Raw genomic sequence first — 22,287 nt, forward strand, 5'->3', positions numbered from 1 at the left:
CCAAATACTCTCTAATAAGAAGTGTGAGGATATATTTACTTGGCTTGTACCTTTCCCAACGTTTTTAGAACGAACGAGGATGGGCAACAAGAGGCTCATTCATTTATCATTTGTGCTGCTGCTGTGGATACAACCATGATCCCACACTTTTGGAGGTGACTAAGTGGAACTCGAGTTCCTGGGACTAACATTGAGTCTATTAGTGATATTGAGCTGCAAAGGCAATTCGAAGCAATTAGCCATTGGGTAACACCATATAAACTATCCAAGAATGAGGAGCAAACCTGGCGATATGTCTCGGTCTTGACCTCGTGGCTGCAGTCAGTCAGAGGGTGTTGATATCTGCTTCTCTCCAAATGTTGGTTGGTAAGCAATGAGCCCGTGGTTTGACTGTGCGTTTGTGATGACTGTAGCGGCTATATTAAGCCGCATCATTTGTCACGATATTGTTGATAAGCCCGATCGGGCGGACTCGACGGAGGCTAAGACAGGGAAGCTGTGGTGAATGTCTAGCAAACCTCGCACGCTATCACAAAAGACAGGGTCAACCCGCAAAGACGCTAGCGAGCACAAGAGCTTTAGCGGCGGTGTGGATGGCCAGGGGCAGAAGGGACAGTTCTCGAAATAGTACCTAACAAGCAGCCACTAGCAACTAATTTTTACGTTCTGCCTGGATGTTTGCTCGTATCTTGGCGTAGCATGAATGATCGTTATGCTTTTTCTTGGGTATTTCCTCTTGTTCAGAAGGCTAATTCCCCATTCCAAGCAATTTAGCCCTTGGTTTCATTTCTGGCCAATAAATCGGGATTGATCGGCTCACCTGCACGGCGCAAGTTTTACGCATTGGGCAATAGTTCGCAGAATAAAAGGCAATCAGGCTACGCGAGCGGATGGACCGGACAAGTGAATAAGCATAATATACGAGAAACATCATCATCAGTCAGGGTTGACTGGCCCCCACTAGTTCAGGCTGTAGGGCGAGGGATCGAAGCCAACCATGCAACATGTTGTGGGAGAGGAGGTGTAGAATGTGCACAGTTGTGGACCGATCAACTTTCTGGGGCCTGGGGACCATGTATTTTGCTATACGGCGTATCAGCAGGGGTTTGCCCCCCGTCTTGGTGGTGGCGTGGGTATTTGTAAACGACAAAGGCAGCTGGTGCCGTAGGTATGTTGTTGAATCTGACAGTGTGATTCCCAAGCACTGATTAATGCCAGTCATGTGAGACCAGTTCGGACGCCAGCACCGTCTGAGCGATAATAATTCCTCACATTGGACCGTCGTCCAGGTTTTTCGAACTCAATCTGCAGAGATCGTGTACGCGGACGCTAAGGCAAATCCTCTAAGCCGATTCGGCCGTAGCTCGACGGCTATAAATAAGGCCTCGTAAGCAGGCTCCTAATACCCGTAATTAATACCGGATCCCTCTGAATTTCAGAGAAGACCCCCAGGTCAACAGCGAACAGGCGGGTGGCGCGTCGCATTCCCCGTGCCGCGCGTGGCATGTTTGGCCGCTGGAAAGGGCTTGGCCGAGACTGTGGCGGCCGGCGTGGCGCTGTCACATTTCCTCATCTGGGATCCGGACCAGGGCTCGTCGTGTTGGTCAGCCGGAACGCTGCCCATATTGAGACTGTCAGTGGGCCAAGCCGCGTCTGACTGGTTCAGATAAGAGACTATTGGATCTCCCCCGGACAGGATATGGATACGACCTGCCTGTTGGGCTTGTCCTGCCAGGGCCGTGACTGTTGGTCGGGCAAGGCAAGCCAAGGGAGTGTTGGCTGGCGGAACCGAGAAGGGGCCCCCTGGAAGAAGGGGGTTTGTTAAATACAAGTACAAGAGCAGCCCTTTGCCTTGTCCGTGGTGGTTGTTGTTGGCCAACAGTAGTTCACAGTCACTCGTTTCCCGCTGCTACACACTCGTTTCCCGTAGCCATGTTTTACCAACGCGTCTTTACCGTTTTCCTCTCGCTCTTTGCCGTTGCATTCGCCTTGGCGCCGCCCTCCTATGCGGGCTTCTCCAAGGTCTGGACCTCCGACTTCGCCGGAAAGGCCGAAACACTGCCGAGCACGACCAAATGGAACCTCATCACGGGCGATAAGAACGGCAACGCTGAATATCAGAGATACACCAAGTCGAACAAGAACATGCGCATCACCGGAAAGGGCACGCTTCAGCTGATCCCCCGCTACGACACGTCGGCTCCCAACAAGTGGACGTCCGGACGCATCGAATCGAAGTACACCTTCACGCCTACAGCGGGCAAGATCACCAGAGTCGAGTCCAAACTCCGCCTCGGCGGCAATGCCAAGATCCACAAGCAGGGTCTTTGGCCTGCTTTCTGGATCCTCGGCAACTCGTATCGAAAGGGTACCAAATGGCCTGCTTGCGGAGAAATCGATATCCTGGAAAACATCAACGGCCAGAAGCTTGCTTATGGCGGTGTCCACTGCGACGTGTCCCAGGGCGGTATCTGCAACGAGCCATCGGGCATTGTCGACACTACCAACATCCCCGATGCTAGCTATCACATTTGGCGAGTCGACTTCAACCGCAAGAGCAGCTCTTGGAAGAGCCAGTCGATTACCTGGTCCGTTGATGGCAAGGTGTTCAACACTGTCACTGGCGCACAAATTGGCAATGCTGCCGTGTGGAAGACCCTCTGCCAGAGCCCGCTCTACATCATTTTCAACGTCGCCGTTGGCGGTTACTGGGTACGTTGGCGTGAACTGTGATTCTAAACCGTCGTGCATGGAACTCAACGCTAACAACTCTAATAGCCAGGCGCCCCGAACTCTAAGACGTGGGGAGGAGCAGGCAGCTTGATGGAAATCGGTTATGTCGCTCAATATGTGTCTAAATAAGCAATTCTTTTGCGGGCAACCTGTTACTTAATGTTTAATTGCGAAACATAAAACCTTGGTTTATTTACTTTTACCTTGTGTGCCGCCTTTATTTATTGGTAGCACAACTTATCACCAACCAGATGATTGTCCACCACTAACCGAGGTTGAGTCGTAATAGGTAATCAGCAGATGTAGGCTTGTACCAAAACAATATTTTGGCTGTGTTGGACTTGAGGGTTGAGAGTGCGTCACATCTTGAAGGCATTTTCATTTTCTTGCTGTTATGTCCCCAAATCACTTCTGGATGAAAGGAAGCGACTTTTATTACATGATGTCATTGCGTTGAGTACTCTGTGTTCAATTAGGGATCTCTTCTTGGAATGAATGTCTCGTGTTTTTGTCAGAGGATAGTGGCAAGCTAGCATATCCCAAGACACTGAGTAACAGATCAAAACTCCTCATTTATCGAAGTTCGAATATGGAAATTCAGGGCAACCCAATCCTCGGAGAGATTCGACCCCCCTTCACCAGTCCTGCTGCTTGAACTCTTCTTGGGTATTCCGTCGATCTTGGGCAAGTCCAGGAGATCGAATGACGTCGGCTGAGATGTGATGAAGACTTTGATGATGTCTTCACATTGAAGGTGCCCTTTGTCTAGCATCTCAACTGGTACGCTCGTCTTCAACTTCTTCCGAAATGTGCCCGTAAACATTTCACTCTGATTCTGGGGTGGGATGACTTCGTATGTGCCACGGTAAAGATCCTCAACCTGCCAAAAAGGTCCCATGTTGTACAGAAACGCGTAAAGACTCTCTGTCCCTCTGTTTGAGATTTGTAACTCGAATGTGTATCGTGCACTTTCGTCCTGTTCGAGTTCTACCACCGCTCCTGGAGTGTAAATGCTGCCAGCGGGGGTAATTATCTTGGCATCGATTGAATCTCGGAAAGAGTCCTGGGGCGTCTCGTTGGTAATGCTTTCGACCAAATTGAATCGAGCTAAGTGCTCCAAGATATCGCAGATGTAACTGATGTCAGTTCGACCTTGTGGCATGGTTGGAAGATTGAGCACTTTTTGACCAGAACTGTCTAGGATCTCATACTCTCCGTTGTTTAGTACCACCTGAAATGAGCACAGAGAGCGCCCCTGGCTGGTATAACCATCGAGCGATCTTTTAGCCAAAATTGCCATCCATTCCTCTAAATTTGACAGGTTGGATGCAAGCTGTATCGGAAATTTGTGAAGCAAAGATCGAATGTGTGATCTTGCCATCCACCCGGTTTGGACTTGGATGGTGGGCGATCCGTCCAGTAGCTCAAGATCTGATGTCAAAGCTTTGACTTGGGAGACCCTGGCAAGTACCAATTCTCCTGCTGGTCCAGAGGCGATTTCTGCCAAGTCGGAGGGGAATACAGCAAACTGATCGCTGATACAAACGCCATGAGCTTTGCCCGCTTGCAACTGAAGACTCTTTCCCCTCTTGACAATCGAAATTGGGGTGATTGTGGATTTTCCGGTGATGCGACCGAAAAAGCCTTGGTCTTTGTTCCCATACAACACCGGGTTTTGTTGCAGGGTAGATTCTCGGAACTTGGCGCACAGGTAATGATAGATGTCCTTGTGTTTTTTGGTGAGGCCGCCGCTTTTGATCAAAGGGAGAAGAAAATAACAAAGAGCGCCGTGTTTAGGTCCATTCTTTGGTTTGAATTCAATCGCTTCTTCGTGTGGCCCGCAGGCCGTGAGGATGGCATATCCATCTGGGTTGATAAGCCAGTTTGGTAGCATGGAAGCGTCGCGGGTTGTAGGTAGATCAAGCTTCTCATCTTCCAAAACGTCTCCCGGATCCGAGGAGAACTTTGAACCGGCCTTGGGGTCGTATGGTAGAAAACGGACACCGGCGTTGTCGTTGCGGTACACACTCGCGGAGAAACAACAGTCGAGAACAAGGGTGACAGCCAATCGCTTCACAACCATGGCATTCAGTAAAAGGGCGAGTCTGTGACCCCACAGAAGCCTCACGCCATCCTCAGATTTTTCATCAAGCAAAACCAACGCGAGGTCTCCTGTGGATTCATTCGAAAACTTGCTCATCGGATCGCCTCGAGTCCCGTGTCCAGCGTAGTGAATGTAGACAAAATCCCCAGGGTTTGCGAGAGAAAGAATGTTCTGGAAAGCAGAAATCACATTCTCGTATGTGGGCAAACACGTGTTGTGTTCAGCTGGAGTGCATGCTCCGTCATTGATGTGGCGGACTCCTACCAACGTTTGTATGTTCATAGGCAGCGACTGCGCTTCAAGTAGGGATTTGATTTCCTGAACATCTTGTACACAGCCATCTAGGGGTCTATCGGGGTAGGAATCAATGCCGATCAAAATGGCGTGGTGTTGAACTGTGTCGTGATGTTCTTCCATGGCGCATCCACCAGCGAATGACAGCGTGCTCCGGGTCGCAAGGTATGGTTAGTCGCCAGACAGTGGTATCGGGGATGTAGACGGAATTCAGGCCAGCAAGGTAGTTTGTAAAAGAGACCGAATTTTTAGGATAAAATGATGGAACCTGAAAGATGAGGGCTTCCTCAGCTACTGACATTTAATGTGATTGAGGTCAAATCTGCCTTCTGCTGGGGGCGGGGTAATACCAGGCCAGTGGAACATGGCTTACGTTACAAGTGAACACCGTGATTATCAGGCACCATTGCAGTTGGGCAGGTGGGAATTTGAGGCTGCGGCGGGGCGAAGTGCACATCAAAGTGCACATCTGATGAAATCGAGAGGTGTGATTAGCACGGCATTGCATAAAACTCCATGTAATTCTTTTTTTTTTAAAATAAATAAAATAAAAATAAAATAAAAAATTACTCGAGATCATCAGATAGATCAAAGCTGTCGCAATAACCGCAACGGCAAAAGGGAATGATCACTCCTCTTACCGGTAGCGTTATTGTGGTCCATATCTCCGTCTGACAAAAGCCATGCAGTATTTTCAACCGGTGGAGACAAACCTTCACTGCTACACTCAGCACGAGCATATATGTATCCTGCGTTATTTTGCCATTGGCTGTGTAGTCTCCAAGATTCACGAGTAACAAGCTATATTGAAATGATTGTTCTTGAACATCTTTGTACGTTCGGAAGATTAACTGTTTCTACATGTTCCTTTGACAAAGATAGCTGAGGAAAGATCCATCCTTCACTGTCATACTGTCCGAATGTTCAATCATACACTGTAATTAGGCAGCCAAATGGTATAAAGCCTAGCTCATCCTCCCTGAGGAAATCTAAACTTTCTACAATTCACACCTCTGATCACACGCCGATACCTCGAACCAGGACGCATCAGACCACACAGAACAAAAACTATCACAGCATCATCACACCCCGAGCTTCTTACAACCATGGAGGAATCCAAGGAAGTGAGCAACCGATCCCCTTACAGGTCCTTGCCCATTGAGCTCAAGACCATGATTCTTACCGAGGCCATGTCTGAGAAGGTTGTGACTGTGTGGAAGAACCATATCCTGGATGCACCCGTTGCTGAGAGATCCCTCCTCCAAGTCAATGCGGAGACGAGGGGCATTCTGAGACACAAGGAAAACAATGGGTCTGGGGTAGAGATGGGCAACTTTCCCGATGCCCTCACTTTTCACGCCAGCAGCAGAGACCAGACAGTTCGACTCGACTTGGAATCTGCCATCCTTAAGGTCTTTGACATGGAACTCCCCATGGTGGAGGTGCGGGAAGGCGAGTCCGAAGACCCCTGGATCGGTTTCTTCGGAGAGCAGTTAGTTCTTCCCCTCCCTTTCCGAAGAGTCATTTCAATTTCGAAAGATGGTTGGAGATTTCCGTGGAACAATCTGCTGCGAACGAAGTATCCCGAGGCTTCTACGGCGGAAAGATTGCGATTCATGGCGCTGAAACCCTGGCCGGTGAAAGCCAACCTGCCTCACGTCAAGGAGGTGACACTTGTCACCAGGTTCGGCCCAGCAGACTTCATGCTCAACGGGTTCAAGGAGTGGACCATCTTCAGTGATAAACTGGCTGCCTATGCACTCGGGGCTGATCCCGAGAAAGGTATCTGGCTTGGGTTCCGCTACTTCAAGGAAACGGGTCGTATTCAATTCACGCCCCTAATCGCAGACGACGCCAGCTTTGCACTTTCAGAGGCCAAGAAGATCTACCGAAACAGACTCCCCCATTACGACGTCGAAAATCCGCTCGTGATCAAAGTATCGATCATCGAACGTGGAGAGAGCCCGGTTGATGAGCCACATCACATGTGGACAGATCTTCAAGAGCCGGACCAAAACGACAACAGCTGGGTCCAGCAAGCTTGCACAGCCTGGAAATTCGCGCGACGAATATGGTTGACTAAAGTACATGCTAAGACAATCCTGTATTGTGACGCCCCGGAAGACGCGGAATCGTACATGAATGGGCTGATGGATGATGTGGAGAACGACAGTCTGGATGAGCTGGTCGACCATGATATGGAATATCTGGACGATAGCATGGATGAAGACAGCGACTAGGGGTGTTGAGCGCGAGCAACGATTGTGGAGAAAAGGTCGCACTGAGCAGATAGAACGTGGTACATGCAGTTTAACAATATGTCAGATAGACAATCCACTTCTTAGTGATTTGGGAAATTGTATTTTTGTTGAATGTAGTATTGACGGCGAAGGACCTGTGAACGGATCTTGGAACTTTCATAGGGGAGGTCAACTGAAGACCCAGCGCGCCCACCTCAGTGAATGCTCCAGGTGCTACAGCGGGGCGACAAAAAGTTCCGCGCGATTCCTGTATCACACCTTCAAATGCCATTTTACGACTTGAAGACTCAACGATAAATAGGTAGAGATTGCTAATTTCCTGGACTATCCGATTTACTTAATTAGCTGAGAAGTTGTTAGCTGTAAGCTCCGAAGTTCATTTAGCGCTCATCGCGCTGAAACGACATGCCCTGAAGTGGTTGCGGGGTGCCACACCTTGCTAGAACTACCGGACGGGAATACAGGGACGCATTCTGATTAGCTCCCAATCTGCTCTGCAAGCCTGGCCCAAATCACAAGCCTGGCCCAAATCACAAGCCTGGCGACAATTGCAAGCCTAGGTCACAGCGCTAGCGTAGCTCATGAACTAAGTGCAGTAAACCCGACATGTCCACCTTAGCCTAGGCAAGGTCAGCTCGACTTAACTTAATAGGCTTGCAACCTCACATATCGGCCCGGTAAGGTACGCTGGACTGTGCCTTCTGGTGGCATGGTGCGTAAGCCATCCAAACTGGGATACTCCATACGATTCCGGTGGGCGGGTTGCTGGATGGGCTAGGGCTGGGGCCATAACTAACTACCGCTGCGAATATCGCTGTTCCTGCTGGCTGGGCGGACTACTGTGGCTCCCGCTGCTAGCTACGGAGGCTGCTGGACGGGCCACATGGTATTTAAGGAATAGTTGGGGACCACGACTCGAGCTTGAGGCTTTTCCAGAATAGAGGTCACACTATCCAATCATGTCATGTGATTGGCCCGAACATACGCCCACATCCCATGTCGAGACCGCCCCTCCCGTGTAAGTTAAAGAGAGATGTCACAACGACCTACGGTCTATGGTCTATAGTCTACACTACGGAGTCGCTGGGCTGCTGGGCTAGTTGCTGATTGACCGACTAAGTTACTTGACAGACGGACTGATTGATCGACTTATTACTTGCTGCAGTACGGCGAGCTGTTGGATGGGCAGAATGTCTCTTGACCGGGTTCTGGAGGGTGGCTGCCTTCGCTGCAGGTGCTGGATTGGCTGGTGTCTGACCTGGTGCGCTTAAGGTTTTGTGATTGAAACGGTTTGCTAGAGTTAGCTAGCTGGGGCTATTGGAGCCTTGCAGAGATGGCTCCCGCTCTTTGGCTGATCTTGCAATATTGGCGTTCCATTCCCCAGCCCCATTCGGTATTCCCCAGGCTGGACCCCGGCGCTGGCCAAGGTATATCATTTCCATCCCCGCTTATCAGCTAAGTCCCGGTTGGTGAAGACGGACATGCTATGATCCGGTACGTCTAAAAGATGAGAAGAATTTGGCCGCCATGGGCGGGGGCCGTGGTGCGTGAGGCGGGCAATCGCGCAAGCGTATCATGCATGCAATCAATCGGAAACCAGCCACGGCCGTTTTTAGTGCCAACAAACTCCGGCATCAGCCGTAGCCCTCTCTCTCTCTCTCATCGAGCTTGATCCCGTTTCCCCTGGGCTCTGTACGACAAGTAGGTACTCAGTGACGTGCCACCGTGGCTTATTCACAACGCTTTTGTAGACGCCCACCAACAACCAAGAATGAGGAACAACAGTTTGAAGCAGGTTTCTTGCTGTGCCTCTTGTTCATCTGACAAGCTCCCGACCAATACCTGGAGAAGCGGAGGTCTCTGCCAGCACAAGGCTGTACCTCTTGCTCATTCGGCAAGCTCCCAGCCGATACCTGGTGGAGTGCAGATCTCTGCCAGCACAAGACTGTACATGGGAAGTGGCAGCCCACCCCGACCCCTGTTCTGCTTGCATGTTTAGCCTCCTCATGACGGCGGAGCTACCAACACGTCACAAAGAAACTCTCTGGCTATTTTCCCTGTGATTTCCCTGGCACTGCCAGACGTGATTGGGGGGAGCCTGAGATCTCACTGCAGACACGAAAAAGGAAAAGAAAAACAGGGCTCCCAAGGATCATTGGGCAATCGCTGCAGACTCAAGTGGATTCGATATTCCCAATTTGGTCTGCACGGCACACAATCCAGCTGTGTGGAGGAGCGTGATGTATCCAGACTTGGCTTGCCCGTTTCATGAACCAGCCAGGAGACCCCGCGATATCCTCACTCACGCTGACCCCCCTGTCGCTGAGCACATGGCGCCCCCATGTTTCAAGGCATGGTACTCATTTGAAATCCAGGCCGAAGGTGCCCTCTCCAACTGTATCCAGGCATCACCCATGGCCCAGATGCCAAGGGTTGATGGATCATTTGGATGTGGGACTTGTCCAAACAACTTGTTACCTACAAAGGTAGACGCACGTGTTTGTGGCGCCGGAGTTGCGCATTCGGAGATTGTGAAGAAGTCGCCCTGCGAGGTCTCCCAACATGGGCGATCTGAGGCGCGCGCGCTTTGTCGGGAGATTACGATCTTCCCTGCGAGGAGCCAGGAGTTATCGTCAATCTCCCGGAGTTGGTAGTAAGGCCTCTCGATGTTTGACATTGTAGAAAGAGGACTGTAAAAATCGTGATTTGATAGTAGTCGATGTTTGCGTGAAAATGTTTGTGACTTGGTAATGGTCGATATTTGCTCGATGGCGTTGTGTTATGAAGAAGGAAGGAGAAGGGGTGAGACCTAACCATTTATACCCCTACTGTCTGAGCTGCCCCAAGCCTCAAGTTTGTAACACCCCTTTTTGTCTTCTGGATTATTCTTAATGTTTCCTTGTTTAAATCTTCTTTCTGTTTATTGCCATTGCTGATTGTTTTTGTTCACTCTGAGCACTTTGCTAGAATTGAGCTTCCAGGTTGTTGTTCTCATCTCCTCCGTGTGTCCTGCCATGTTCTTGTCAATGTTCCTCGAACCTTTTCCCTTCTCCGCATTTGTTACTTTTGTATCTCGCACAATGGACCTCTCCATGGATCGGGATGCCATTGGCCTTTACCAGGCTCGAGCTGAGCCAGTCAATGGCACAAGACTGTTCACATATGTTCCCAGAAACAGTTTCAGAAAGAACATTCCTTTGTTGCCAGTCTAAATCCAGCCTTCAATCGGCTGAGCAGGGGCTTGGCCCATGACGGTATTGGGGCCGTGCTAGAGTCACACCAGCAATCGCCCAAGGACAATGGGAAACGCTAACATGGGGACCGATGTTGATGAACAAGCTCTGGGGCTCCTTGACATTTTAACACAGATGCCTTTGTCGAGGACATTCGATGTCCATCCTTAATCACGTCTATAGTGTCGAAGGCTGATGCGTCTGTGCCCGACAACAGGCTGGGAGCAACGGGAACTTAGGCTGATTCACTTAAGCTGCAGTGTGTAAGTGACAGATGCTTGCGCTTGTTGGGCCGACATTTTTGTGTAAATCACCATCATAAATCCATGCGCCACTTTCTCAGTCAAGGAAGAAGATGGTGCGCAGAGCTAACAGACGGGGGAAATGACGGTCGTTGATTCAAGAATACCGTTCAAACGCCAAAATGAACATATGGAACCCAATGTGCCCATCCCACCTCTTCTTTGTCATCGTCGAGAATCACATCTCTCGTATCCCTCTCCGCTACGTTCTGTGAACCTATGTCCTGTTCAACCTTTCTTTCCAACAGTCGATTTCCATCCCTGATTGTTGCTCGAGTGGCCAGCCACTGATCTCGGAGTTGCCGAGAAGCTTTGTGGAGCCCTAGACATACCGATTCATCCGTCATGCCTCCGTGTCTCAACCCCTCGTATGTTATCCTAGCCATATCTACGCAAAGTTCATCACTGACCTCCCACAAAGTACCAACGACGTGCCGGAACCCTGCTAGTTGGCACCCGCTAATGAGGTGAATGCTCTCATCGACAAACTTGGTATTGTCGATTCGCCCGGTCCCGCACGCTGAGAGGTAGGCAAGATAGGGAGAATGCTTGCGCAGGTTTATCCCCAACAGATCGGCAACGGTTAGGGCATTTTCGCGACCATCTTCTAAAAGTAGGTAGCTCTTCGACGGATCATTGGTGTCTGTATGCCCGTGGCCTGCGAAGTGGAAGATCTTGCATTTTGTCAAATGTGCTAGGATGTCTTGCTTTTGTCGCCTCGGCTCAACAGGATTAAGCTTCATTGAGTGACACATCTGCCGCAGTATCTCTACCTCCTTTGTCGCAAATGGTAGCCACGAGCTTTGAGGTGTATGCTCCATAGCAACAAGGACCGCTTCGGCCGGGAGTTGTGACCCTGGTGAATATGCCGGAATGACAGGAGTCATAGGACGCCTTCGCCCATGGATGAGAGTCTTCACAGACGAACTGTACGACGACATAACCCTGTCAAGCACCGTGTGTGAAGTGTTCAGGTGATGTCCAGCTGCATGAAGTGGGAATCTACTCAAAGGCCCCGTCGGGATCCACCATATGTGAGGCCAATCGTTGCAAGAGGGAGGGCCAGCGAAGCCCAGGGTGTCTAGAATTGGCCTAGCAATGACATCCCAGAGCCATTCGAGACTCTCTAGACTCCCTAGATTGCCCCCAAGTGCCCTCTGCTCGATCTCATCACTGGTGAGTTGTGACAAATGGACTGACCGAATTTGGTCCTGGTCGACAAGTATCGCATCGCAGCGGAACCTGCTGACGTTGATAATGGCAATAGGACCACATCTTGCAGCATCGCGCATAGCATCTTCGCTTGGCGGACGCAAAAAGTCTTCGAATCCAGGCATCTCGCGAATATCAGCAATTAGCTGGTCCAGCTCCTGTCCTTTCTCGTAGCGACGCTGTGATTGTGTCTGCCACAACGTCTCGCGGTCATTGCCGGCGGTAGCGCCTTGGACGGTGATTTCCAACTCTTCTCGCAGACGCGCAAATTTCTCTGCGAGTATGGGATGTTGATCCAGCAAACCTCGGTCATCTGTTCGAATCTCCTCTAGGGACGTAGCAATAACACCACGTCCCAGCTCAAGAAAGCCAAGTGCAGAAAGTGGGCCTTTCCCGGCATGGAAAGCCGTGGCCGCAGCGTCGGAAGCAAGACCGGCTATCTGGCCAAGGAGGTGTTGCTTATCCATGTTGTTGAGTGATCGTATTGTCAGTTTAGGAACCAGTCCTACAACAACCTCTGATATCTCGTAGGCACGCTGCCAATTCGCTATGGACCCAACGTATGCGAGGGCCTTGATCCCTGCCCCAATACGCGAGGTTGTTGGTGATGAGTCGTTTTGCATGGCTTCTTGATAGTGAGAAACGGTCCAAGCTAGATCCTCAATTGACTTTGTTGTCCTATACTTCACAGCAAGACAATCTCCAAGGTTGATCAAAACCTCTGCTCTCTCTGAATGGCCCTGTGGAGTTGCGTCGATGCCCTGCTTCGCAACTTGGCTCGCCTCTTCCAAGTCGCCCATTGTCCCTGTTCTGGAGAATCGGTTCAGGAGATGAGCCGAAAGGTTGACCAATGGTCGCATCCTCTCTGAATGGTCTTTCGGGGTAGCTTTAACCGCTTCCCGCCCAACCTCGATACTCTCGTCAAGATCAACCAAGTGTCCGGTCTTCTGGTATCTCGTACGAAGAAGAGTCCCGAGATTACTCCAGAAGATACGCTGATCTTCGTGGCCAGGCGAGATGGTAGAAACCGCTTTCCTTCCAAACACAATGGCCTCTTCAATATCACCTATTTTATCCGTTCTTTCAAACTTGTCGCGAAGGTAATTGCCCAGGTTATTATATAAACCAGGTCGGTCTGGATGATCACTAGGAACTGAGTTTGCGGCCTCCCTTGTGACTCGAATGGCTTCCTCGAGGTCAGACAATGCTCCGGTTCTCAAATATCTGATTCTCAGTGTATTTCCAAGACTATTCAGGCGCCTCGCCCGCTCGGGGTGGTCTGATGGCGTTCCGGTGATAGCTTGCTGCGAAGCTGCAATAGCCTTGTCCAAGTCAGCCGTCATCACGGATCTCTGGTATCTTAAGCAGAATAAATCTCCCATGGATTGTAGTCGTAGTGCTCGGTATGGGTGGGCTGGCGGAGTCTTGTCGACAGCTTGCTGGGTTAAATGAATGGCCTCCTCAAGGTCAATCATACTCCCTAGTCTCTGGAATCTCATGCTTAGGCGGGCCCCGAGATTGATCATGAAATCAAATTGAGCTGAATCTCCTGGCGGAATCACATTGAGACCTTCTCTTGTAACTTCGATAGCCTCATCCACGTCTGCCATCACTCCGTTCTTCTTAAACCGACTTACAAGCCGAGATCCAAGGTTGCTCAGCAGTTGTGCTCGTTCAGGGAAGTCGTTGATAGCTTTCGTAATAGCCTCACGCCCTACTCGAATGGCCTCTTCGAGGTCAGCCACTGATTCTGTTCTCGAATATCTCTCGCTGAGATGAACTGCGAGATTATTCAAGACCCGCGACCTCTTTGGGTGGCTCTCCGGAGTCGCATCTACTGCTTCCCTTCCAAACTGAACAGCTTCTTCAAGGTCGGCAATTGCTCCTGTTCTACGGAACCTCTCGCCGAGTTGATTTCCGAGGTCCGTGACCAGGAAGCATCTTTCCGGGTCGTCTTGTTCAGTCGCGTTGATCTTTTTTCTCGCGATTCGAATGCTCTCGTCAATGTCGTCCAGTCTTCCTGTTCTGCCGAACCTATGGTGTAGTTGGGTATGAAGCATGCTGAGCAATCTTGCATGGCCCGGTTGATTGCTTGAGGTAGTATCTATAGCTTCCTGTGTAGCTTGGATGGTCTCGTCGAGATCTCTCATATTTCCCGTGATCGAGTATCGAGTCCAGAGTCCATCACAGAAATTTTGAAACACATTTGCTCGATTTACATCATCCGGGGGGGTTGAGTTGATAGCCTGTCGGGCAACCAGAATAGCTTGATCAAGGTCGCATGGCGCTTTGGTTTGCAAATGTCTATGCCGAAGATAATGGCCGAGGTTTGTCAAGAGACCTGCCTTGTACTGTTCCCCATCTGGAGTTGCTTCCACCCCCTCTTGCATTACCGAAATGAGCTCCGCTAGGTCGCTCAGGTCTCTGGTCTTGTGGTACCTTTCAGTGACGATCGGTGTAAAACTTCTCAGCAGCATGGCTCGGTTGGCGTGCTCTTTTGGAGTTGCGTCAATGGCTTCCTTCCCTATTCGGATGGTGTCCTGGAGGTCGCTCATCGATCTTGTGGTCAGGTATCTAGCCCGAACAAGATTCCAAAGTCCAGTCAAATGTGCTCCTCGATCTGGGTGATCCACTGCGGTGGCACACACCGCTTCTTTCCCAAACTGGATCCCCTCTTCCAGGTCGCCAAGTGCTTCTGTCACTGAGTGCCTGAGGAGAAGTTGAGAGCCAAGGTTGAATAAGAAAGTAGGTCGATTGAGATCGCCGTGTGGGACTGACTTGACGGCCTCTCGTCCAAATTGAATTGCCTCTTCGATATTTGCAATTTCTTTGGTTGTCTCATATCGATCTCGAAGGAATACAGAAATGTTGTATAGAAACATCGCCTGGTTATGCTGGCTAGGTGACTTCGTGTCAATAGCTTCACGAGTAACTCGAATTGCATTGTCTAGGTCTTTCACGTCTCGATTCTCGTGGAATTTAGAAAATAATTCGCATCCATGCTGCCCTAATCTGGTTGCCTGGTCAGGATCCTCCAATGCAGTTGCATCTAAAGTTCCCTGGGGCGATTGAGTTCTTTCGACGTTGGCCATGATTGCTGATTGAGTGTTAGCAGTGTACCTGCAGCACTTTGTTAATTAGGCTTCTTTCCTCGCAAACTTTTAGCACAGGATGAAGGCAAAATCAGATCTGGGAGCCTGGTAGGGATGACCTCCTTCCTACTCACAAGGGTTAAGATGGGATCTAAGGTCGTTTAGATTCAGTTGGTTTGCGCTACATGAGCATGGAGGACAGATGCATGAGGGGTTTTTCGTCTTTTAGTTTTCCCCGCTCTACGAAGGGTTAAGTGGGCGATAGAATGCCACGTATGCCACGTGCTCGAATGAGGCTGCGTGAAATGCATCACTTGGCATGCAATCCAAGGCTGCGTCAGCAAGTGATCGGCGAACATCGGGAAGCGCCTGTCTAGCTCCCCCACGTTATTGTTAAATCACTTACCTCGACAGCAACAAGTTTCGTCCGATTCTCGTGCCTATGTGTCCAACTGTTGCATTCGACTAAGAAACCATCTTATACTGCAGCATTCCTAGTCCTGAGTAGCTTCCAGTTGCTCCTTGACGTCGGTGGTGCTGAAGGTGGAACTGAAACCCCTACCCGAGGTAGTGTATTTCTCGGACATGCAGTCACAAGAACAGTACTTGAGACCAACATTTATTAAGAATCCCTATCGGCGTCACCTTCATCCCTATACGCCCGTTAACTTCGACGTGGCCATTTCACAAATGTTGTGCCAGAGACTTTCTTTTTGGGTAGGAAGAAGGCCACATCGGGCTTCCTTTACCACGGAGTTCCTTCTTACGATTAGACTATGGGCGAAATCCAATTGGTCAGCCTCACAAACTCGTAGAGTAGGTCTTCGGGACAGAGAAATAGACTGCCTACTTTTACCAGCAGGCACCGTTACTAGCATGCTCAATTTATACTAGTGTTGGCCTATTTTTGCGACATTCATGCACGAACCGTTTAATTAGACGATACCGAGAGTAGTATCTATGGCATTTTGACTATGTTGTTCAACTCTGCCATCTTCAGTCTCCGCCTTCTCTGCTTTTACACATTAATTATTGCAACGGTCACTGCCAATTCAGCTTGGGCGTGTCTTGTTGGATTTCCAGTTTCTCTATTTCATCTCTCACACACACTATGTAGAGTAATTTATAGACTATTTCTGTCACACAATTGACGCCTAAGTCCTTCGGATTTAGCTCTTAGGAGTATACTTGATGCCCGTGCTAGGACATGTGCTCTTGCTCCCATCAGGGTTCGCAGCAACAAAGGTACCCTGCTGGAGAGAGCCCCGAACATTAAAGTGGTACCACACCTCATTCAGGACCTTTCCGGAACAGCCGAGAGTGACCCCAGCACCGTGTTGTGTCTCCAAAGCATCCTGGATCGCGCTCAATGTATACGTCTTGGAGGTGGAGGGTGTGATGCCTGCTTCCTCGAGCCAATCGTAAGTCGGTAGCGTCTTGAACAGCGATACAAGCTTGGTCACGTAATCCGCCGCTTCCTGGCCAGTTTGATAGCCAACATAGCAACTAGGGTTAAGCGTGCTAATGCAGGTGCCGTGCTTGCTAAACTCGTGCTCCCAGAGTGACTCATCAGTGCCACTATTGCTGACCCAATACGTATCAATGTAGGACAAGGTAGCTGCAGAAGCGAACTTGGTCACAAGTCCCCTGATGTCGGTGTATTCTCGGCTAGAGTCACAGAACTGGGGGTAGGTTCCGTCGCAATAATCGGGCCACAGACCATGGATTGTCCAGGAATCTGAGGTTGTTAAAGTATGGACAACTGCAGATGAATGAGATTGAGACTTACCAGATGGCCCAGCAGAAGGGCTAGAGTCCCAGAATTGAGTCTGGAGAATTTGTCCAGCAGGAATAAAGCAGCATGTGTTGGCCACCGCAGTCGTGTTATGACAAGACAGAGTCAGGTTGCTAGGGCACGAAACAGTTGTAGCAGTGACGACGCTTGAGATGGCGACCACAATGGGAACCATGAAGTGAAGACGAGCCATCATGGGATATTTTGATGATATTTTTTTTGGTAACGTAATATGTTGTTGAAATGTACAGAGTGGATTGAATATTTCCTTGCTGGGCGAGGCATGACTTATATACTCAATTCAATAAGCTAACATCTACTGAAACAGGGGCAATGGCACATCGAAGCCGAGTAGTCTGACAAAAAAAGAAGGTGATTTTAGATGGAGTGTCGATTAACGCGGTGCGATAACAACCATCAAGATGTTTCCCGAGGCCCACGTGTGCGACATTGCTAAATGAGGTGGTCAAGGGCACGCAGCCAATGAGAGAGGGAATGCGAGCACTGGCGTAGGCTGATCGACACGCCCTGGACCTTTTGAACCAGAGAATCAGACGTAAAGTTTCAAGCTGCTGATGGCGCGCCTGGAGGATGCCAGATCGAGGCGACTTCCGTGCGAGAAGCGGTCTTTATTCGAGACGATCGTCCAATCCGCATCCAGAAGATCGCCAACCGGCTTCGGATGGGTGAGTGATTGGCACGCTCAGGGATCCGCCCTGAAGGCATTCCGGTACCAAGTGGGCCAATCAGAGCCCATTGCTTCACCGAGCTTCCGTCTTCGCTAAATTGTACAACACAAAAGGCCTGGGATAGTGCATGACTTTCGCTGTCCAGGGTAATGCCGAGTGCCGGCCACCTTCCGTTCAGGGGTCACGGCCGTCTATCGCGTCTCCCAGTAGCGAGGGTTGATCATGACAGACATATAGACAAACTTGTTTTTCTTACGGTGCTGCGATAGGGTTCTCTCCGAAATTTACGATGCACTCGCTATCATGTGGACTGCTCTTCTGGGTTTGGTGTCTCCGTTGGCTCATTAGGCTTTACTCTTGCTAGCAAGTACGCGGATCGTATGTCTTCGATAAATCCAAGACCTGATACCCTCGCAACTCGTTAGCCATGTCGGAGAACGGCAGCCTCCGTCATGCACCATGGGGGACGAGAAGGAAGCGGATCCAAGTAGATTATGGGTGCTGTTGTTTGAATCATGTTTTAGTGTGCATGACGTTTGACGTCTATATCACTGCAAATAACATTAACAACAACAACTACAACAAACGAATGTTTGTATACATCTCAAGCATACCTATGGGACGAAACCCCGGAGTCTGCCGATCATAGAAATGAGTGCTGGCATTGCTGTAGGATGAGGGAGATAATCAGTGTAACACTTCAGCCACAATCAAAGCCACATCTCAGAACAGCAGCTCGCTTGTCGGAGAAGCATTGACCCACCAATTAAAGCATTCGTCTTATCTTAAATCCCCCGCTTTCCTGCCATGCAGTTTTACTCTAGAAATGACAATCCACCCTGGTTAGCACCCACGATCAAGATGCCAACGCAAAGGTTCCCCACCGAGATCCTTCTCATGGTGGTTGAGTCCCTAGTCTCCAGAAACTCGGACGAGATCTATCCACCGTATCATCCAGTCACCAAATCGCTCGTCGCCTTTACAAGAGTTTGCCGAGCAACGAATCCACCCGCCTCCAAACTGCTTTGGCAATTCTGCCTCTACATCAACTCGAAGACCAGAGCCGCGAGTTTTGCGGCGTCCTTAAAATCGGCACCCCTTGAAAAGATCTTTTCAACCCATCTCCCGGCGAGGCTCTTTCTTCGGCCATTCCGTTCTGAATCCGAACGAGGTCGTGCCCGGCCGCTTCCAATTGATGCTATCGAACCCGATCAGGAGACATCACCGAGGTCGTCTTCGACTAGCTCGGCTAGCCTGCCAACCCACACATACCTGTCCGTTTCGCCTCTTGAAGATGTTCCAACTGCTATCGTCGTTCGAGATATTCTTTTTGCGCTAGCCCCGATACTGCGATCTCTCGTCATTGATATGCCACTACGGACACTCTACCCATATTATGACAAAGGGGGAGTCCGGCCGATCCTGAGAGATGCGTTCGAAGCTCTCGTAAACCTAGAAGACTTCGTCAGCATTCGCGATGAACTTTTTCTTGCCACAGATGACGAACAAGACGAACCTGAGGTTTGGGCAGAGTGTTGGCCGAAACTGCGACGACTTGCCCTTTACAACCCGAACATGGATATGGGAGGTGATATCTGGGTAGACATGGCCAGGCTTCCTCACTTGGAACTTGGTATCTTCGCTAGGGCTGACATGCATGGTATTGATGGGTTCACGGTAAAGCACGAATGGGTAAACGCAGTGCTTGGCACCCGAAAGCGAGCGAGATTGGACTTGGATCCGCAGAGGGATCCAAGGGAAATCTCACTGGTCTTCCTCGAAGACTTTTATTCATCAGTGGACTTTTCGGATTCTGCGTATACCCCAGAAGCGCTTGATCCGAACCATTGTGTGGACATACGTGTTCTGAAGGTTCCAGAGGAAGAATCACACATGACTTCATATGGTGAGCCCAATCCTATTGCTTCCTGCCAGAGTTGGCTGAAGGCTCGAGCCGCGAAGGGTACACTATGGGCAGAGGCATTAGCTGGGCGTAGATAGTTCACGAGAGGACGGCTCCAGTGCAACGCAACGGCTGTCATATATAGCATATTTGGTCTAATTTACAGAACGAAGATTTCCAGACAGTGGACTGACTTTGCTCCTACGGATTTGATGGATGACTTCATGAAGGAGTGGATACGAAGAGAAAGCAATTATAAGCATCTAAGATTTGTACTCGGCAAAGTAAGTGATTAAGCGAGCATATTTGATGCGTATGGCAGTCACGCAAGTCCACTTGATACACCAAATTGAGTCTGAAGATTGATGATTGAATTGAACAGAGGTGCGAGGATCATCGGAGACTAAAGTCTCTTCCAGCTCTGAGATAGCTATCGAGATACATTAAGCTCCCAGTCGCTGCCCGTATGGCAATTTTAGTTGCAGACTTATTCATCCGCGGCCGGGAGAGGCTTGGTAAGGCCGAGTCGCTCCATGGTACTGGTGAAGGTCTTGGGGTCAGTAGAGTTGGCATCCACCACATAATGCTTCGGGGTCTTGTCCACCAGCAAGCGAATGAGATCAGGGCGCATGTAGTGACCGCCCTGTTTCCATAATATCTGTCAGTACAAGCACATCCTCAGACGCTAAAGGTGGGAGAAACATACAAAATCAGCGAGGCGCTTGGTAAGGAGGTTCTCATCAAGGTCAACGTCGACGATGAAGATGCCATCGAACGTCTTGGCAGGGTCCTCGACGGCACGGAAGCCATCGGGACGGTAGATGCGAGCGAAGCCATTGCCGATGACGGCGGCCTCGGCGTCGACAGCAGCCTCATCGTCCTGGAGGCGCTTGGGCAGGTTCAGGCGTGCGCCTTCGCGAGTGACAACCTGGGTGGGCGCAAGAGTCCACGTGCCAGTCTCGTAGGCATAGGCGGGCGTGACCAGGTCCGACTGAACCTCGGAGATGTTGGTGTAGGGGTCCGGGTACTTGAGACTGGATGCAGGGGGGTACACAGGCCAAGCGGCGACGTGAATTTCCTCATGCTGGGTGCAAGCATGGGCCTTGAGGAAGGGGTTCATCTGTCCTGGTTAGTTACGCTAGACTGATATTCGGAGACGGTTTGCTTACGTTCTCCCAGCAGTTGAGGTGGCCGAGGGCACCAATCTCAGTCTCAACAACGCTGTCAAGGGTGTCACCAGTACCCTCACCAAAGACAAGCTTCTCAACGTGGGTAGGCTTGATCTTGCGACGGTGGTTGATGACCTCGCCTCGGGGGTCAATGATAACCTGGGTCGTGTAAAGAGTATGTCCGTCAATCTCCGAATAGCCGATGGAGACGAAAATCTTGGCTGCCTTGGCTGCAGCACGAATACGTCTCATTTCGTCCGAGTCGGGTCGAAGACTGTTCTGGTGGTACTCCTTGAGCAAGGGCAGGGAGTCTTGGTAGTTGACGCGCCATTGCCAGTAGGGATATCTGTAGAGCCTAGTTAGGATCTTCCATAAGAAGGTGTCATCGGCGCTTCATACCCCGGGATCCCTAAACTCTTGTTAAAAATGCCGGAATACATCAGATGAGATTGCAAAACTTACAGAGTTCAGGGAAAGCAATCAGCTTGCAATCCTTTTCGCCAGCCTCTTCGATGAGAGCGATCGTCTTCTTGACCGACTTCTCGAGATTGAACCATCCTGGCTCAGACTGGACGCAGGCAGCTTTGTACTGGCGGATCGTGGCAACCATTTTGAATGGAGTTTGAATTGGAGTTGTAATTGGAATGTAGATGATAGAATGATTTGTTGGTGATTCTCTAATTGAAAGGGCAATTGACTTGTTTTATATCTAATTATGATGTCTTGGTTAGCTTTGAGTGGATACCTCGATTGACTTGTCAAGATGACACTGTCACCGCAAATGCCGCCACTGCCTCGGCACTTCATGCAAGAGTAAATGAAATATCATTCAGTTACGTATTTGTGTAGTAATCCTTCTGCATCTATCCATGTAAATCCCATGATAGATCAAGTTTCCTACGTGTTTAGGTGCATGCCGCACCGCATGTCGGTGCGTTCCGTTGCGGATGCCGCACTCGCCGCAGCCGCAGCCACCGACACCGCATTCGCCGCAATCCGGGGCTCCTCCTATACGAAGCCTTCGCTTGATCTCGGCATTGACGTCAAACGAAAACCACTCAGTCGTATGACTTTATGTCGTGCTGGCACGGGATATTCCCGGAGCTGACGGGAGAAGGCAGCGAAGACTACAATTCCGGACTCCGATAAATCACCGATTTCTAAACCCACATTCTTGTTGTGGCTCCAGTTTTCAGTAATCGGGATCTACATCAGTAGCTTGTTTCACAATACTTGCTCATCCATTTGTTGGACGACATTTTCCATAACCGCAAACTTCCCAACGAAACCTGAAGTTTCTTGGACAGGCTGCGCTAGGGGGCAGCCAAAATTTGGAGCATGTCGTGGAATCTCCTCTCAACATCTCTTTCTACGTTTTAGAGGCTCAATGGGAGACCAATATTGGCACATGAGTCTTAGATCTGCAATATTGTCTAGCGGCGAAGAGACTATCAGTCTAATGAAGCGTTAAAATCCGAGCTGCAATCGCGGCATGCAAAT

The 22,287-nt window shown here is 50.0% G+C and overlaps 8 protein-coding genes across 8 annotated transcripts; 3 read left to right on the forward strand and 5 right to left on the reverse strand.

Moving 5' to 3' along the window:
- The first annotated feature begins 1,875 nt into the window (after nt 1–1,875).
- BGZ61DRAFT_441536 (concanavalin A-like lectin/glucanase domain-containing protein) lies at nt 1,876–3,092 on the forward strand. Its single transcript, XM_046244594.1, has 2 exons — nt 1,876–2,712; nt 2,779–3,092. The coding sequence occupies exons 1-2, from the start codon at nt 1,933–1,935 to the stop codon at nt 2,860–2,862; spliced, it is 864 nt and encodes a 287-aa protein (XP_046110867.1). The 5' UTR covers nt 1,876–1,932; the 3' UTR covers nt 2,863–3,092.
- Nucleotides 3,081–5,439, reverse strand: BGZ61DRAFT_441537 (putative caspase). The gene has a single exon (XM_046244595.1). The coding sequence runs from the start codon at nt 5,252–5,254 to the stop codon at nt 3,293–3,295; it is 1,962 nt and encodes a 653-aa protein (XP_046110868.1). The 5' UTR covers nt 5,255–5,439; the 3' UTR covers nt 3,081–3,292.
- Nucleotides 5,440–6,237: 798 nt separating this feature from the next.
- BGZ61DRAFT_553785 (uncharacterized protein) lies at nt 6,238–7,371 on the forward strand (the record flags this gene model as incomplete). The annotated part of the gene is made up of 1 exon (XM_046255556.1): nt 6,238–7,371. One exon carries the CDS (start codon nt 6,238–6,240, stop codon nt 7,369–7,371), a length of 1,134 nt encoding a protein of 377 aa, XP_046110869.1.
- Nucleotides 7,372–9,694: 2,323 nt separating this feature from the next.
- Nucleotides 9,695–10,069, reverse strand: BGZ61DRAFT_472444 (uncharacterized protein; the record flags this gene model as incomplete). The annotated part of the gene is made up of 1 exon (XM_046248340.1): nt 9,695–10,069. The coding sequence occupies one exon, from the start codon at nt 10,067–10,069 to the stop codon at nt 9,695–9,697; it is 375 nt and encodes a 124-aa protein (XP_046110870.1).
- Nucleotides 10,070–11,018: 949 nt separating this feature from the next.
- Nucleotides 11,019–15,304, reverse strand: BGZ61DRAFT_380706 (CHAT domain-containing protein). The gene has a single exon (XM_046242627.1). It carries the CDS (start codon nt 15,229–15,231, stop codon nt 11,038–11,040), a length of 4,194 nt encoding a protein of 1,397 aa, XP_046110871.1. The 5' UTR covers nt 15,232–15,304; the 3' UTR covers nt 11,019–11,037.
- Nucleotides 15,305–16,400: 1,096 nt separating this feature from the next.
- Nucleotides 16,401–17,201, reverse strand: BGZ61DRAFT_340541 (ribonuclease T2-like protein; the record flags this gene model as incomplete). The annotated part of the gene is made up of 2 exons (XM_046239320.1): nt 16,401–16,969; nt 17,021–17,201. The coding sequence occupies 2 exons, from the start codon at nt 17,199–17,201 to the stop codon at nt 16,401–16,403; spliced, it is 750 nt and encodes a 249-aa protein (XP_046110872.1).
- Nucleotides 17,202–18,538: 1,337 nt separating this feature from the next.
- Nucleotides 18,539–19,801, forward strand: BGZ61DRAFT_441541 (uncharacterized protein). Its single transcript, XM_046244596.1, has one exon. The coding sequence runs from the start codon at nt 18,577–18,579 to the stop codon at nt 19,714–19,716; it is 1,140 nt and encodes a 379-aa protein (XP_046110873.1). The 5' UTR covers nt 18,539–18,576; the 3' UTR covers nt 19,717–19,801.
- Nucleotides 19,802–19,968: 167 nt separating this feature from the next.
- BGZ61DRAFT_91303 (putative cyanide hydratase/nitrilase) lies at nt 19,969–21,447 on the reverse strand. The gene is made up of 5 exons (XM_046257213.1): nt 21,250–21,447; nt 21,187–21,196; nt 20,788–21,133; nt 20,325–20,738; nt 19,969–20,261 (listed from the first exon to the last, which is right to left on the reverse strand). Exons 1-5 carry the CDS (start codon nt 21,395–21,397, stop codon nt 20,106–20,108), a joined length of 1,074 nt encoding a protein of 357 aa, XP_046110874.1. The 5' UTR covers nt 21,398–21,447; the 3' UTR covers nt 19,969–20,105.
- Nucleotides 21,448–22,287: the final 840 nt, after the last annotated feature.

This window comes from Ilyonectria robusta (assembly GCF_021365365.1).
Source record: "Ilyonectria robusta strain PMI_751 chromosome Unknown BGZ61scaffold_2, whole genome shotgun sequence".
NCBI classification, from domain to species: domain Eukaryota; kingdom Fungi; phylum Ascomycota; class Sordariomycetes; order Hypocreales; family Nectriaceae; genus Ilyonectria; species Ilyonectria robusta.